General features: G+C 35.8%; 1 protein-coding gene across 1 annotated transcript in view; it reads left to right on the top strand.

Moving 5' to 3' along the window:
- FHIP2A (FHF complex subunit HOOK interacting protein 2A) overlaps positions 1-11,883 on the top strand; it is a 33,114-nt gene extending 21,231 nt beyond the window's left edge. Inside the window, exons 8-17 of the mRNA XM_024121258.3 lie at positions 283-397; positions 969-1,045; positions 1,136-1,328; positions 1,625-1,794; positions 2,180-2,323; positions 3,211-3,301; positions 5,337-5,480; positions 10,675-10,815; positions 11,162-11,265; positions 11,370-11,883. Of these exons, the coding sequence (XP_023977026.1) occupies positions 283-397; positions 969-1,045; positions 1,136-1,328; positions 1,625-1,794; positions 2,180-2,323; positions 3,211-3,301; positions 5,337-5,480; positions 10,675-10,815; positions 11,162-11,265; positions 11,370-11,475 (1,285 nt within the window). The 3' untranslated portion in view covers positions 11,476-11,883. The remainder of the gene's footprint in view (positions 1-282; positions 398-968; positions 1,046-1,135; positions 1,329-1,624; positions 1,795-2,179; positions 2,324-3,210; positions 3,302-5,336; positions 5,481-10,674; positions 10,816-11,161; positions 11,266-11,369) is intronic.
- Positions 11,884-15,037: the final 3,154 nt, after the last annotated feature.

Consider the following 15,037-nt stretch of genomic DNA (forward strand, 5'->3'; position numbering starts at 1 on the left):
GGCCGCTGAGCCCGCGCGTCCGGAGCCTGTGCTCCGCAACGGGAGAGGCCACGACAGTGAGAGGCCCGCGTACTGCAAAAAAAAAAAAAAAAAAAAAAAAAAGGTTTTCTCTTATCTTGGGCTTTTATTTATAAAACCCTCTTCTGATTGTCATCCAGCATCGCCTGTGTAAATGTATCATACTGTATGTTCATTCACTTGCCTTCATCTCCCCTTTTGTACTGAACTGGATTAATGGCTTTCGGATAACTTTGGACTTCAAATTTCTTCTGTTTCCTATAGCTTGGACTCATATAGTCATAAAGAAGATGCTTCTGCATTTCCAGGAAAACGAGCCTTAATTTCATTTCTCTCCTGGTTTGATTATTGTGATCAACTCATAAAGGAAGCACAAAAGGTTTGAATATTTCGTTGTTCTTTACTGATAACTTAAAACTGTAAATATCAACTAAGTAAAATTTGAATCCTCAATTTATATTTTTAAATATGTCTTAATTTTCTTAGGATAGCACAGTTAAATAAATAAAAAGAAATAAACCAAAAACGTATATATACGTGTGCGTGTGTGTGTGTGTGTGTGTGTGTGTGTGTGTGTGTGTATGTATTACAGCTCTGGAATAAATCGAAGTTCAAGTTCTGCCCATATGTTTCTTTAAGTATTATAGCATAACCCTTCACAAGGTAACATTGGCCTCCCTCCATTTCTTTTCTTTGGGGAGATGTTAATACAATAAGTGACTGGGATAATATTTTTATCCTGTTTGTCTTTGTTCTTGGAAATTTAGATAACATGTAAAGGACCCAATAGCTAATGTCTAATCTAGGTTTATATGCCATCAACAAGATGGTTAGTAGGCAAGTTTGTTTTTTCACGTTAATTCAGATGGAGAGTGCAAACTGACTTACTGATGTTAGAAATTAATCTCTTTCCCATTTTAAAAAAAGATAATACTTACACTATGTTCTAGACTGCTGCTGTTGCTCTTGCCAAAGCTGTTCATGAAAGATTTTTTATTGGTGTTATGGAACCTCAATTAATGCAAACGTGAGTGGCCTCTTTACTTAAAAAAAAAAAAAAAAAAAATCACTGCGTTCATGTTATTTTTGCCCACTAATTACTTGTTTGTTTTGCCAGTTCTGAGATGGGTATTCTGACATCAACTGCTCTGCTTCATCGCATTGTTCGGCAAGTAACCTCTGACATTTTGCTTCAAGAAATGGTGTTTTTCATCCTTGGAGAACAGAGGGAACCAGAAACTCTGGCAGAAATCAGCAGACATCCTTTAAGACATAGGTTAATTGAGCATTGTGATCACATATCTGATGAGGTAAAAGCTATGTAAGGATTTAGAATTGGACTTAGATTCTTTGACATACTGACTTCGATGTACTTGTGATGTTTTGAATATAGCCTCTTTGTTTATGTGGCTCTTTATTTTGAAAACTGAAAGCGTGAAGAATAGTTTATTTAAACTATTTTTCAGTTACCCTTTATCATTTTTGGTTTCAGTTTTGAATATAGCCTCTTTGTTTATGTGGCTCTTTATTTTGAAAACTGAAAGCGTGAAGAAGAATAGTTTATTTAAACTATTTTTCAGTTACCCTTTATCATTTTTGGTTTCAGATAAGCATAATGACATTAAGAATGTTTGAACATCTTTTGCAAAAACCCAATGAGCACATTCTTTACAACTTGGTCCTAAGAAATCTTGAAGAAAGAAACTATACAGAATATAAACCTGTGTGCCCAGAAGATAAAGATGTAGTGGAGAATGGATTAATAGCAGGAGCAGTGTAAGTTTCTATCCAACTCTGTGAGTTTAGCGTTTCATATAGAATCATAATTTTCTCCCCTCTTATTTCCCTTCCTTATTCTTAAAAAAAATACCTCTAACGGTTCAAAAGTTTTTAAAAAATAAAATTTAGATGTCCTGATTTTATTGTCCCTTTAAATTACAAGTGGCAGTGTATAGTCATTAAACCTAACAAAATCATTATTGCCTTGAGTTTGATGTTAGTATAAAATGTTAATTTCTCTAAAAAAATATAAATACATTCATTATTCCTTAATTCTTTTATTAGCAAAATTATGTAATGTTTTCTAAGAACATAGCAGAGGATCTTTTGGTTTAGAAACTATAATAAAATTTTTTTTTATACATCGTTAAATTAAACTTAGAGATCTGGAAGAAGATCCTTTGTTTACTGACATTTCACCAGATAACACTTTGTCAAACCAAGAGTGGCTTAGTTCTTCACCTCCTGCTACTCCAGACCACCCCAAAAATGATGGGAAAACTGAAGTCCATAAAATTGTAAATAGGTGAGTTGCTATATTAATTTGACTTACATCTCTTTTACATATTTTTATAACATGTAATAGCTCTGCTCTTTGATCATTATAGAGATATGTTATGAATTCAGTCTTCCCTTCTTTAAAATCTTCAATGTCAGCGTTTTGAGATGCTTATGTAGCTGGTGACAGCCTAGGGGCAACGATCTATACAAAAGAGAAAAGCTCCAGAGTAGTAGTGGTTAAATAAATCTTCAAGGTCCTCTACTTATTTTTAATGTAAAATATTTTAAGTAATTCCCAGTTGGAACAACACTGAGAATTTCCAGTTTGACAAATTGAACTTACTAGCCGTGTACTCACATGTGTTAAGCAGGGGGCTATTCCTTTTTTTTTTCTTTTTTAGCGTTTTTATGTTGTTGGCTTTTTTAAGTGCCCTTTCCCGGCAATTTTCTTCTTTCCCTTCCTTTGCAATCCTGTCGCTGATATGCCTGGTGCTGGGAGGTGACTTTAGAGAAGACTGCATGCGGTATAAGATGCACAGTTTAGGGTGCATGAAAATCGAAGATTCAGTTACTTAAAAGCCAGGTTCCTGAGACTAACAAATTTCACGGCAATCGATCATTGTCCTGTAATGTAAAATGAGTCGAGTCTTCTTCTGCTTGATTCTACTTTAAGTGGAATGAGTCATTTTTAAATAAAACCTTTAAAATAATGACAGAGTATTTAATTCAATTTAATGAATTGTAGTACTGATTCAAGATTAAGTACTTACACGTATACAATTTTACTTTTCAAGTTTCCATTTGCATTACTACTTGGCTGAACTGAAGATATTGATAGGTATTTTAACACATATAGAGAGGTTGAATTGTGAGAGTATTTGTATTATTGATTATGTCATTTTTTCCTTTAAGTTTTCTCTGTCTGGTACCGGATGAAGCAAAATCATCCTACCATGTTGAGGGCACGGGATATGACACCTACCTCCGAGATGCTCATAGGCAGGTAAGGGAAGTAACTAGTTTTTGACACGCAATCTAATAAGAATGCACACGCATTGTCACATTGCCCACAGTCGTTTCTCCAAAGGTTTCCCTTTCTCTGCAAGACCTGAACTCCGCTCTCACCACTTGAACATTTTGCCAGTGACCTGACTTTGCATTTCACTAACTGTGTGTCTCTATCTCAAGATTTCTTTATGCTCCCTTCCCCACCCACCCTCCTTTTCTTCCCTTTCTTCCTGCCCTTGAAATTATATGTCCCCCAAATCCTTTCCCCTGCTGATCTAAAACATGATTTTTAAATAATTCTACCCACCGCCTACCATTGCCCCCAGCCCACAGGCTATACCCTTTCCTCGTCACTGTTCTTACTCATCAGTAATTCACAAGTGCTGGCTCTTCATCCCCTGCATCCCAGCTTACTACCTCACTGAAAGTACTTTCTCAAAGGTCTCCTCTTAGTTATTAAATTAAATGGCCTTCTTTCAGTCATCTTTCCCCTCTGTAACATTTTACATTTTTACCAAATTCCAAATTTTGAAATGTCTCAAGTCAGAAAAATAGACATTTAATTTTCATTTAAATCCTTTGGGTTGACGTGTGCTCGTATTGATAATTAACTTGCACGTGCTTATACTTAATTCATGATGCTTTAAGCCTGAATTCAAGTCCACATTACTATGTGAATAACCAGAGTAATGCAAATACATTCATGTAACAATAGAATAGAGGCCATAAAAGTAGTACCAACCTCAGTAGTACTGATTGGATTTTTAAACTGCTTTGATTCTTTCTGTAAAGTTTCATTTCCATATTCTGATTACAGTTATGATTGTTTCAGAAATATTGGACAAGACACAAAAAGAATAGAAAAAATTTACACTTACTTTCTAGCTCAGAATTTCAGAAGTGTTAATATAAAAATGCTTTATTAAATATTGGGGTGTGGTTTTATAAAGAAAAGTTTCTATTGAAAGGCAAATAGTTAAAAACTCACAAGATATTGAAGAAGTTGGTTTCTTAATCATTTTAAATATGTTTTTCCTTTAAAAGTTGAAGTTAGTGCTTTGTGTAAGAATATGTTTTAATCTCAGTTAATTTGTAAACTAGAGATGATACAGTAATTTTGCTTTATTGAATAAGGAAAATCTGAAAAGGGAGAAAGAATATGGAAGAAAAACTATGCTCTAAATTTCTTTTGTTTAAATTCAAGAAAATTACATATCAGGGAAGACTTTAAAATTTTCTTTTTATTTTAAGAGATATTCTTGTGCTTATAAAAATCCATATTGTGTACCCTGCTGATAAACTGTGTAGTGAGGACCAGTTTCCACTTACTTCCAGTCTGTCACTGACCAATGCTTTTGTGAAATATAAAAAAATGAAAAAACACAAAATACAAGCCCTGATTATTTTATGGTTTGAACAGATGTCAATTTTACTCAGTGAAGTTGCAAGAGAAGTTTCTAAACTTGCTCTCAGTTTTTGTACTCGTCTCAGAGCAGTGGTAGTGAACAGTTTTTGGACCACACTTAGAGCGGCCCTGTTTCCTCCTGACAGTGAGAGCAACGTGCCTGGGTATACACATCATAACCAAGTCAAGTTTGCCTTCTCAGGTGATGTGTGTCTGTTCACCTATTTTATATGTGATATATACTTTAGGATAGATTTGAAAATGTGGCTAAGACTTGCTTTGCTTATTAAATGCTCACTAAATCTGTGACGAGAATAAATAAAAGGTTGAATTCCTCTAAAGGAAAGAGCATAAGCTCAGCCGTGAAAGGGGTACTTTGGTAAAGTTAAAATCTTCCTGCTTTCGCATCAGCGTGCTGGGACTGGTGGTTGCCACCTGACCTTGTGCCTCTCTCCAGTCAGCGTGTTATCTGGGTCATCCTTTTCCCCTCTTCCATGGCACCTCACACTGGCAGACACTTAGCATTCAAGCGGATTTCTGTGCCTATTTGGGAAAATTATTTCTATTTAATCTCCATTTGTTTTTGTTCAGTTCTTCTTTAATGATCCAGATACTTTCTCCCTAGTTCCGGGACTACTGTGCTATCTGCTTAAGATGGGAGTGGCCTGGGTCTCCAAAAGCACTGGAAAAGTGCAATTTAGAAGCAGCTTTCTTTGAAGGTCATTTTTTGAAAGTTTTATTTGACAGAATGGGAAGAATTCTTGATCAGGTAATAAATTTTTTGTTGTTGTTTTTACATTTATTTATTTATTTATTTCTGGCTGTGTTGGGTCTTCGTTTCTGTGCGAGGGCTTTCTCCAGTTGCGGCGAGCGGGGGCCACCCTTCATCGCGGTGCGCGGGCCTCTCACTATCGCGGCCTCTCTAGTTGCGGAGCACAGGCTCCAGACGCGCAGGCTCAGTAGCTGTGGCTCACGGGCCTAATTGCTCCCCGGCATGTGGGATCTTGCCAGACCAGGGCTTGAACCCGTGTCCCCTGCATTGGCAGGCAGATTCTCAACCACTGCGCCACCAGGGAAGCCCGGTAATAAGTTTTAAAATATTAATTTCCATATTATTTTGTTACCATTCACCATGAGTTCTACTCACATCTTAGTTTACATCTTCAGTAAAGTAGTTTTCTTTTTCCACTAGATGACTTTTTCATAAAGCTAGATTGCCAACAGCTGGTGGGTTTCTGATGCATTCATTATGTTAAAACTTTTATTTGGCTTGACAGCTGTTACAGAGTTGTATGTTTACTCCTCATTGTAGGTCATTGTCTTAATAACCTTAACACCTTTCGGCAGTGCCTAGAGTGCTTTCTTAGAAAGGCTTTTAGTTAGTACAGTTAGTACAGATACAGGTAGAGTGGAACTTGGTAGGTTTAATTCAGAAGACCTTAAATGTCATTTCAAATCGAATCTTGAGAGCTCTGGTCTCACTAAAATTATGGAACAGTATCAGATGAACCTGCTTCTTCAGACAAAGAACTTGTGAATATACTCATTTTCATGTGGGGAGATGCAATTTTAAAAAGGTTAATTTACTTATTCCAAGGTAGATGAAAATCACCATCAGCCGGTATGTTGCTCTGTCTCTCTCATTGATTGTCAGCAGAACTGAATTTGGGATTATATCAATAGAATCCCTCTCTCCGTCTCTCCTTGACATACAAAGTGACGATAGAGCTTTGCAATGTTTTACACACTGGGATGGACACTTGAAATAAAACAACCTGGCATTGGACTTGCCTCAACGTGGAAACTGAGTTATAGCCAATTTAGCGTTAATTTAAAACTGTATATTAAAGTACTTGTTCATTTTAGCATTTTAGTTAAATATTTATGTGACCATAGGGAGTTATAAGAGAAATTTACTCCACAAGCAGGCTGTCTTCAGTAACAGAAAGCCAAATAAAGAAATGATAATTAAGAAGTGTTTCACTGGGTTGGACTTCAGTCAGCACTGTTTCTGATAGTAATCAATAAAGACACAGAGTAAAGTCCTTTTTTTCTTTTAACCTCCTAACAACATGTGCTGAATTTCTAGTGTGTCATTGTTTGCTGATTTGTTGGTTGGTTTTTAATACTTAACAACCAAAGTATTAAATCCAGCTCCTGAAGGTATTATGCTGTAATACATCGCGGCTGTGTAAACCTCCCAGGTAATGGTGCTCATCGGTATATTGTGTTTTGGGGCTGGTTCTCTTGGCTTAGTTTGGATCTGATTACACTAACACAGAAGAGCCATTAACAATCAGTATTAAGTCAGTAATCTTTAGAAATTTTGACCGAAAGCACTAACAAGGAATCTAAATTTTAAAAAGTAGTTTCTGAATTGAGTGGAAAGGTCCTCTCTGAATCCTCAGCACGCTTGAGCATTTTTCCCTTCAGTCTGTAGAGTGCTGACACAAAAGGATTCTGTCGGAGACAGAATATCCCGAAATGCTTACAGTTCTTTTTCGTTCACCAGATAGCTCTTCACAGTGCAGAAGCGATTCATACAGTGTCTCACTTATTCTTCCTGGAATCCTGATGATAGGCAAGACACTTCCTTGTATTATTGTATAAATGAGGAATCCTTAGTTTCAGTTCATCTGACTTAGTGAGCTGCGGAGCCTAGCCTCAAACCTTCTGTCTTTAAAACCCCTGATTTTCTAAGCCTTTTTGGATAAGGACATTATAATCAGATCTCAAAGATGCCTAGTGTGCTTGGTTTAATTTCATTTTCTTTCTTTTCTAAATGTTTTTGCTGAAGGTGATGTTTGCTTGTATTTTCTTAGTACATATATACCCCTAATAGGATCAGGGTAACCAGGCTGGGATTAAACATTACTATGGATAATTAATAAAGTAGATAATTTCTGCATGTATGATTGAGAAGTTATGACATCAGGTATTCATGACACTATTGTGTTGTCACAATGTTAATTTTTGAAAAATATAGTGTCTTTAGTATTGTTTTTAACCGTAGTGATTTTAAAAAGATAGTAAAAACGAAAGTCCATAGCAGAATGCAAAGAATACCAGGAACAATACAGGGAAGCCCAAGTTCTTGTCCCTGCTCTGACGGTGAAAAATCTGAATTTGGGCAACCGAACTTAGCTGTTTGTCACGTTTTCTTGTTAAAGTGAAGTTGATGTTACTTGATTTGCTTGTAAGAATTACCTGAAAAAAAGAAATTTAAAATACTTTAAAAAATATAAAATCTTGTTAAATGCAGGTGTTATAAGAAATTTCAGAGAGTATCAAGTTGTTGAGATTTGTAAGAATTTGACTTATTTCTTATTATTTTGACCATTTACATACTTGGCCTTTAATAAAAGGGTTGCGACTGAGTTTGCAGGTGACATCAGTATGCTTTTTTTTGGGCTGCATTGCGTCTTCATTGCTGCGCGTGGGCTTTCTCTAGTTGTTGCCAGCGGGGGCTTCCGTCGTTGCGGAGCATGGGCTCTAGGCACACAGTCTCAGTAGTTGTGGCGCACGGGCTCTAGAGCACAGCCTCAGTAGCTGTGGCTCACGGGCTTAGTTGCTCTGCGGCATGTGGGATCTTCCCGGACCAGGGCTCGAACCCATGTCCCCTGCATTGGCAGGCGGATTCTTAACGACTGCGCCACCAGGGAAGTCCGACGTCAGTATCCTTTTAAGTCAAAGTTTATTGTTCCAAAATTCAGACCTTGTATTTAGGTTGGGCTCAATCAAAAATGGGCCAAGTGCACTTAACGTGTCAGAAAAATCTGGTTAACTTTTATTTCAGGTGAATACTGTATAAAGTACAAATTGGAGGGATTCAAAATAATAGATATAAACAGTTGCTGTTTGCAACCCTCTAAAAGGCCAGCTTGTTTTAAAGTTACTACTTTAAAGTAGAAGAAAGAGACCAGTGAAGTAGAGACCAGTTCAGAGTATGGTGGAACAGTTTCTATCTAGCTGAAATATATCTTCATTTTCACAACATTAAAATATAATCTGGGACTTCCCTGGTGGTCCAGTGGTTAAGACTTTGCCTTCAAGCGCAAGGGGTGCCGGTTTGATCCCTGGTCTGGGAGCTAAGATGCCTCCGGGCCAAAAAAAACAAAACATAAAACAGAAGCAATATTGTAACAAATTCAATAAAGACTTTAAAACAAATTTTTTAAAATATAATTGAGTCAGCCTTAAGTTTCTTAAACAACCAAAGATGTAGATTCTTGTTCAAAAAAAGCTTAAAACCAAACTAACACCATATAGAGAAAACACAGAGTTTAAGTGGCAATATATAGTTGTTTGAAGCCAAATTTTCTCAATTTATTTAAGTACCTGTAAATGGCAGAATTTAGTGACCTAAAACTCGGGACCACCTGAAATGAAGTCACATACAATACTGTACTTAAGTTGTATTTTAAATGATTTTGTCCACATTTTACCAAATGCATTCTTCTTAAAGATTTTTTAAAATGTTTCCTTTGTGCCTAAAATACAATTTAATGTGAATTCATTGTTTGTCTTCTGAGTCTTGGAGAAGGCTATTCTGTTGCAAATATTATCAAGTAGGAAAAGATGCCATTCAAACTATCTTTTAATGGGAATCGTATCTCCTTTCATTTATCTTGCTTAAGGCTAGATTTTGAGTAAGAGTGACTTAGGGGTAGTTTTTCTTCTTTCAGAAAATCTGTGTTCATGTATCTAGTAGTAAGCAAAAAAGACTAAAATTGGACCTTAGCACAGGACTTGAGTTTTTGTTCAAATAACAGTATCTTTGATATCTTCTGGAATGTGCTCAAGCATTTGCTGTCCTTTAAATGTCAAATATTCACTTCTGGATTGGTATTCATTATGATCAAGGGCTTAAAAGCTGCTCAGTGAATGAGGGTAAAACATTCAGATTCTGTTGTTAATACCAGCTTGGTCCTGAATCACGTTTCCCTTTTGCTCCTGCTGCAACATCTCTTTCTCACTCATCCAGTCACCTAGGTTCTTTCCAACCTTCTCACTGAAGTCAGTTTTGTTTCAGCCACTCAGTTGCCTTTGGCTGCTTAGAAGAAGAAAACTGGAAGGGATGAGAGATTTCTGTTGAAAGTTCTAGGCACAATAATAGCAACTCTTTTCGTACATTATGCATTTTGCTTGGATTTTGACACATACTCTGTAAAGCACCTCCAAGCTGCTTCCTACGAAGAATGAACAGATTAAATATAAAAAAAACAGAATTCAGGTAAAACTGTGATACTACATACAAAAAAGTATATGAGGAACTCTACACAGATGTACAGGCATTGTTTTGGAAGAGTTAATGCTCTTGCACAGTAAAGGAGGTGATCCCTGTCTGTAATCATGATTTTGAATCTTCTCGTTCACTTTTGAGGCATACGGTAGTTATTTCTACCCCCAAGTACTTTCATTCTGTTGACAGGGTTCTGTGATGTATATGACTGTTGTATACATGCTTTTGCTAATTGGCAGTAGTTGAATAATTTAAGAGATGAGGATTATCATTTCTAAAATTAGACTACTATAAAAGATTTTAATACCTTCCCTTCTATCTTTGGTCTTATATGTAATATCTTCTGTTGTTTGTAATTAATATTACATATGACCCTTTGGTGGGTTTTGATGACCTCTTGAACTATTTTACTACATAAAACAACCTGCATAAAACAGAGACATTCTGACTTTGTTATATATTTATCTTTTTTCTGTATGTTTATGTGCATACCTTTTATTTTAAGTTTTAGGACTGTGATATATGCACTTTGACTAAGGTGATGCGAGCTAGAGCTAATTTAGTTATAGATATTTTCATTGGAGAAGAGCATGTAGCGGGAGGAATGAGACGGTAGATTTTCCTTTTTCTTAAGAAGACAGATGGAAATGGTAAATTAAGTGCTCAGGTATATACATTATACATAATGTCAAATATCTTTTTGGTTTTTCCCTCTCCGTAGCCATATGATGTCAATTTACAAGTAACATCAGTGTTATCTAGACTTTCTCTCTTCCCTCATCCACACATACACGAGTACCTTTTGGACCCTTATGTGAACCTTGCTTCTGGCTGTAGATCTCTCTTCTCTGTAATCGTCAGGGTGAGTTATCAGTTTTGTTATGTTCTCTAGGATTGATAAACCCGACCAATTTACATCTTAATATCATTGTGTGTAATTAGTGTCACATAATAAAAAATGTTCTATATTTACTGTTTAGAAATAATTATTTTACTACAGAATGTGGAGAATAAAGATTCATTCTTTTAAGTGGTATATATAACTTCTGTATTTTAAGGGATAGCTATGAGTCCTTTGTCAAAGATTGTTATGTGAATAGTGAAAAGCGACAGTCTTCATTTAGTAATAGGAAATGGAGTATTTTTTTATCCTGCAAATCCCCATGGAGGTGTTTAGGAACTGAGCTCCTTCTGTCCCTGTGACACAGGTTGTTGGAGACCTCATGGTTCGAATCCAGCGTATTCAAGATTTTACTCCCAAGCTTCTATTAGTCAGAAAGCGATTACTTGGTCTGGAACCTGAAGGCCCCATGTAAGTCAGCGTTTTACATGTTGTTTATCTAAAACTTTTGCCAAAACTTGATGATCTGCTAATACCCTGCATCGATTGATTGATTGCCTGCTTTCCCTTCCCAGTATCGAGCACATCACGCTGCTGGAGGGTGTGATTGTGCTGGAGGAGTTCTGTAAGGAGCTGGCGGCCATCGCCTTTGTGAAATACCATGCTGCCTCCACACCATAAACAGCATCTTGCAAGTAACGAAGGGAACAGAACTGTTGTATGCATTTCATGAAAAAAGCCTCAGTTCCACCCAGCCACAAGAGGATAAAAAGCCTTTTTAAATGAAGCATTGCTGTAAACTGGGCAGAACCATTCAGAGCCCGCTGAGCGGACACTCAGTGCAATGTTGTGTGATGTTGACTTTATCATACTGGTTCTAGATATAAAGTTGCACATCCTTGAGTCCAGGGTACAATCAAAGGAACTTCAGGAGATAAGCATTTCTAATGCCTGTGTGAAAAGCTGCAAAATTTCTGATGTCATGACTTTGATGATATTTCGGTTAATTTAATATCCTTTTAGGTAGCAAGGCATTTTGACATTCTCTGGGACTCAAATGCTTATATTCTTTTGGATTAATAAGAAGCAGAAAAAAAAAAAGACACCTAATTTTATAACTTTTTAAGGTCAGAATTCTTATCAAACAAAACATTGAGAAGCACTGTAAGTGAGAAAAAAATACAATTTAGGAACCATCAAATGAATTAATAATAGAAGATAAGAATGTGTAGAGCACCATTAACTTTCTTCAGCTTTTCTAAGAGTAACAATTTAATATGATAATGAAATTCTTGATTAATATAATATATATATTTTTTAAAGAAACCTTCTTTTACTCTCTTGTGCACATAGCCACGTTAGTGATTGATTTTCTTGTATGGGTCCCAGTTTATTTAAACTTTGTCATTTTTGCAACAGTGTTGAATTTGTGCTCCCTCTTGGTAGTGTTTACTAAAATAGTATTTTTTAAGCTAATTAACGTGTATTGGGTTGAGACCCTTTTTCTCTCTCTCGCTCCCTCCTCCCTCTCTGAAAATTGCTTTATAATTTGATTTTCTTATTGAAATGCAGGGTAGCGTGTAGGTGGCAGCAATCAGAATGCCAACGGCCTCCTGAGTGTTTACATTTTTTTTTTCCATTTTGTTCAGTCTTTTGTTTTAAATCATTCTAAAGAGATTTTAAAACAAACCAGCAAGTCTGACCTGTTTACATATGAAAGAACTTGGGTAAATTGGTATATGTGTGAATGGGTACTTGTGTAGGAACGTGTGGTGTGGGTAGTTGGCAAAGCTGCGCTGTGCACAGCATGCTGGCACTTGATTTACGAAATGGCGTTCGCTAATCCACTTTCTATTCTTCCTTTAAGTGATACTTATCACTCAAATACTGCTTTTAAGCTTCCTGGGGTTTTTGTTTTATTTTTTCAGTTGAAATGTTAAGCAGCAGCACTTTCCTCTTTACCTTTTCATTTACTGATATTTGGGGGAGCAGACTAGGCAAACCTTCCAGCCTGAAAGGAACTGTAGCTGCCCGTTCTAAGAAGTTGTTTTGTGTCGCATGTTTGTATCTATACATCGTGTAGCACGTGTATAGAAGCATATTTTACACCTACTGCTAATTCTGTTGTATTCGTTTTTCTGGTTTATTTTATAGTTAGTTTTTGCTATTTATTAACAACAAAATGTCGAAAATTATGAATATTCTTGGCTCTAGAATGCTTACCACTGTTAAAACAACAAAAAAACCCCTAAATTTCTAATTTAATGCAAATCTCTGTTAGCTCACTCTAGGAAATTTATTGAGCGAAACAATGAAAAAACAGGTGGGAGATAGTTACTTTGTGCATGATTTTCTTTAAATGATTTTTAACGATGGGAAAGCAAGCATTATTCTGTTTGCTGCATTTATTGATGAAGGAACGCCGCACCATCTTCATTTTTAGATGTAGTTGTACTCTACTTTGATGTAGGTGTACTTAGAATAGAACATTAAGAGATATCAGATATCTCTTAATGTTTTTGTAGCGTTCGCTAGGTGTAATGGCAGTGATGTTACCTCTCAAACCAAATACGATTTTATCCTTGATTTCACAGTAGGACTTTTTGGCTAATCCATGAAACCAAGCTCAGAGAAGCTTTAATTCATATTTGTGTGTGTGTATGCTGCTTCTTAAAAGATAATTATTTTCCTAAGTTATTGTAATGACTTTGATTTGTAATCAGCTAAAGCTTAAGGTATAATTTGTTTCCCTTCTAAGTTTGCTACTGTCTTTCCTTCCTTTCTTCTTCATATTTAGTTCAGACCTAGAGCCAGCACAAGTTCTCACAGTGAGTTGGATTTGTTGGTGAAACATCGTCCTCCATGACTAGCCATTTGCGTACTGTCTTTCAGAAGCTGACTATTTCTATTCCTCAGTTTTTGCAAAACAGTGACTGATGTGCACTGTGTTGAGTGGGCAGTACCACCCTAGCAGTCAATTGCCATGACAAATTCCAACCTGAATTTTAGCCCTGCTTCACATTGGTGTAAATGGGTATGCGCATTCTTTTATTTAACTTTCTCTCTAACAGTATAGTCTTTGGGTTTATTTTTTTTTTAGTAATGAGCCACATTCTTTACATGACAGAACTCAAAATGTGTCCTTAGCCAGCCTGTTATCATTGTAGTACTCCCATTGACTATGTAGGGTTCTCATAATGTATCTGTCTGTGCAATATATAAGCTATGAGTGGATTCATAGCTTTTTGGTTTAATTGTACATTATTGTGTGTGTACATGTGTGTATATATATGTGTATATATCTGTAAGGACCAAAATCCTTAGCTTGCTTACACTGTTGCTAGTGTAAAGATTATTACACTTAATTTTACGGGGCACAAATTATGGAATTACTTCATAATTCATGGTAACATATTTCCATAAATTATTGCATTAATATACAATTACCATTTAATTATGAAGTTTATAGGTATTGACAGAAGTTACAGTGAAGTGCTAAAATCACAATTTATATGGTAATTATATTTTGGGTTGTACAATTAATCAAAATATGCATGTCATTGTGACATTTGAAGTGTTAAAACATGATAGATAATCATATTTCTGGGCCCTGTAAAATAGTGTTGCTATAATACTCTGTTTTGCCTCCTGCCTTGTTTACATTAAACAAAGGATATTTGGTAAATTTTTCTATTGTACATTGTATAGGTTACTGCCAGTGTTACCAAGGCCTGGAAATCTCGGGCCATCTATGAAGAAACTCTTCAGATGGTGATTATGTACCTAATATCTCTTCAAAGGAGGTTGTGATCAAGTTCAACTTTTTGTGCTAACAATGCATGCAGGACTAAGAGGGATGATCTAAAAATAAATAACGTAATTTAAGCAAAATGTTGTCTTATATTTTTGTAGAATTCTAATTGGAAACATTTCATTCCCTGATAAATCTAAAATGATAATTCATAACATACAAAAGGATATGACACACAGCAGTCATTGGTTCATTATAGCATTGATTCCAGAGAGAGAACAAAAAGGAATATATCAGAATATTTGTGGAGGGGGAATGTATGGCTTGAAAAATCCCTCTGGGTGAGCCTTATCTGTATTGATATTTTCCACCCCACTCCTTAATAACCATTTCCCTAAAGGAAGGAATGGTTATATAAGTCTTAGAAATATAATTCACTGTAAGCATTATTTCTTTTTTTTAATATAAGTTTATTTTATTTATTTATTTTTG

The sequence above is a fragment of the Physeter macrocephalus genome, chromosome 20, assembly GCF_002837175.3.
Source record: "Physeter macrocephalus isolate SW-GA chromosome 20, ASM283717v5, whole genome shotgun sequence".
In the NCBI taxonomy this organism is placed as follows: domain Eukaryota; kingdom Metazoa; phylum Chordata; class Mammalia; order Artiodactyla; family Physeteridae; genus Physeter; species Physeter macrocephalus.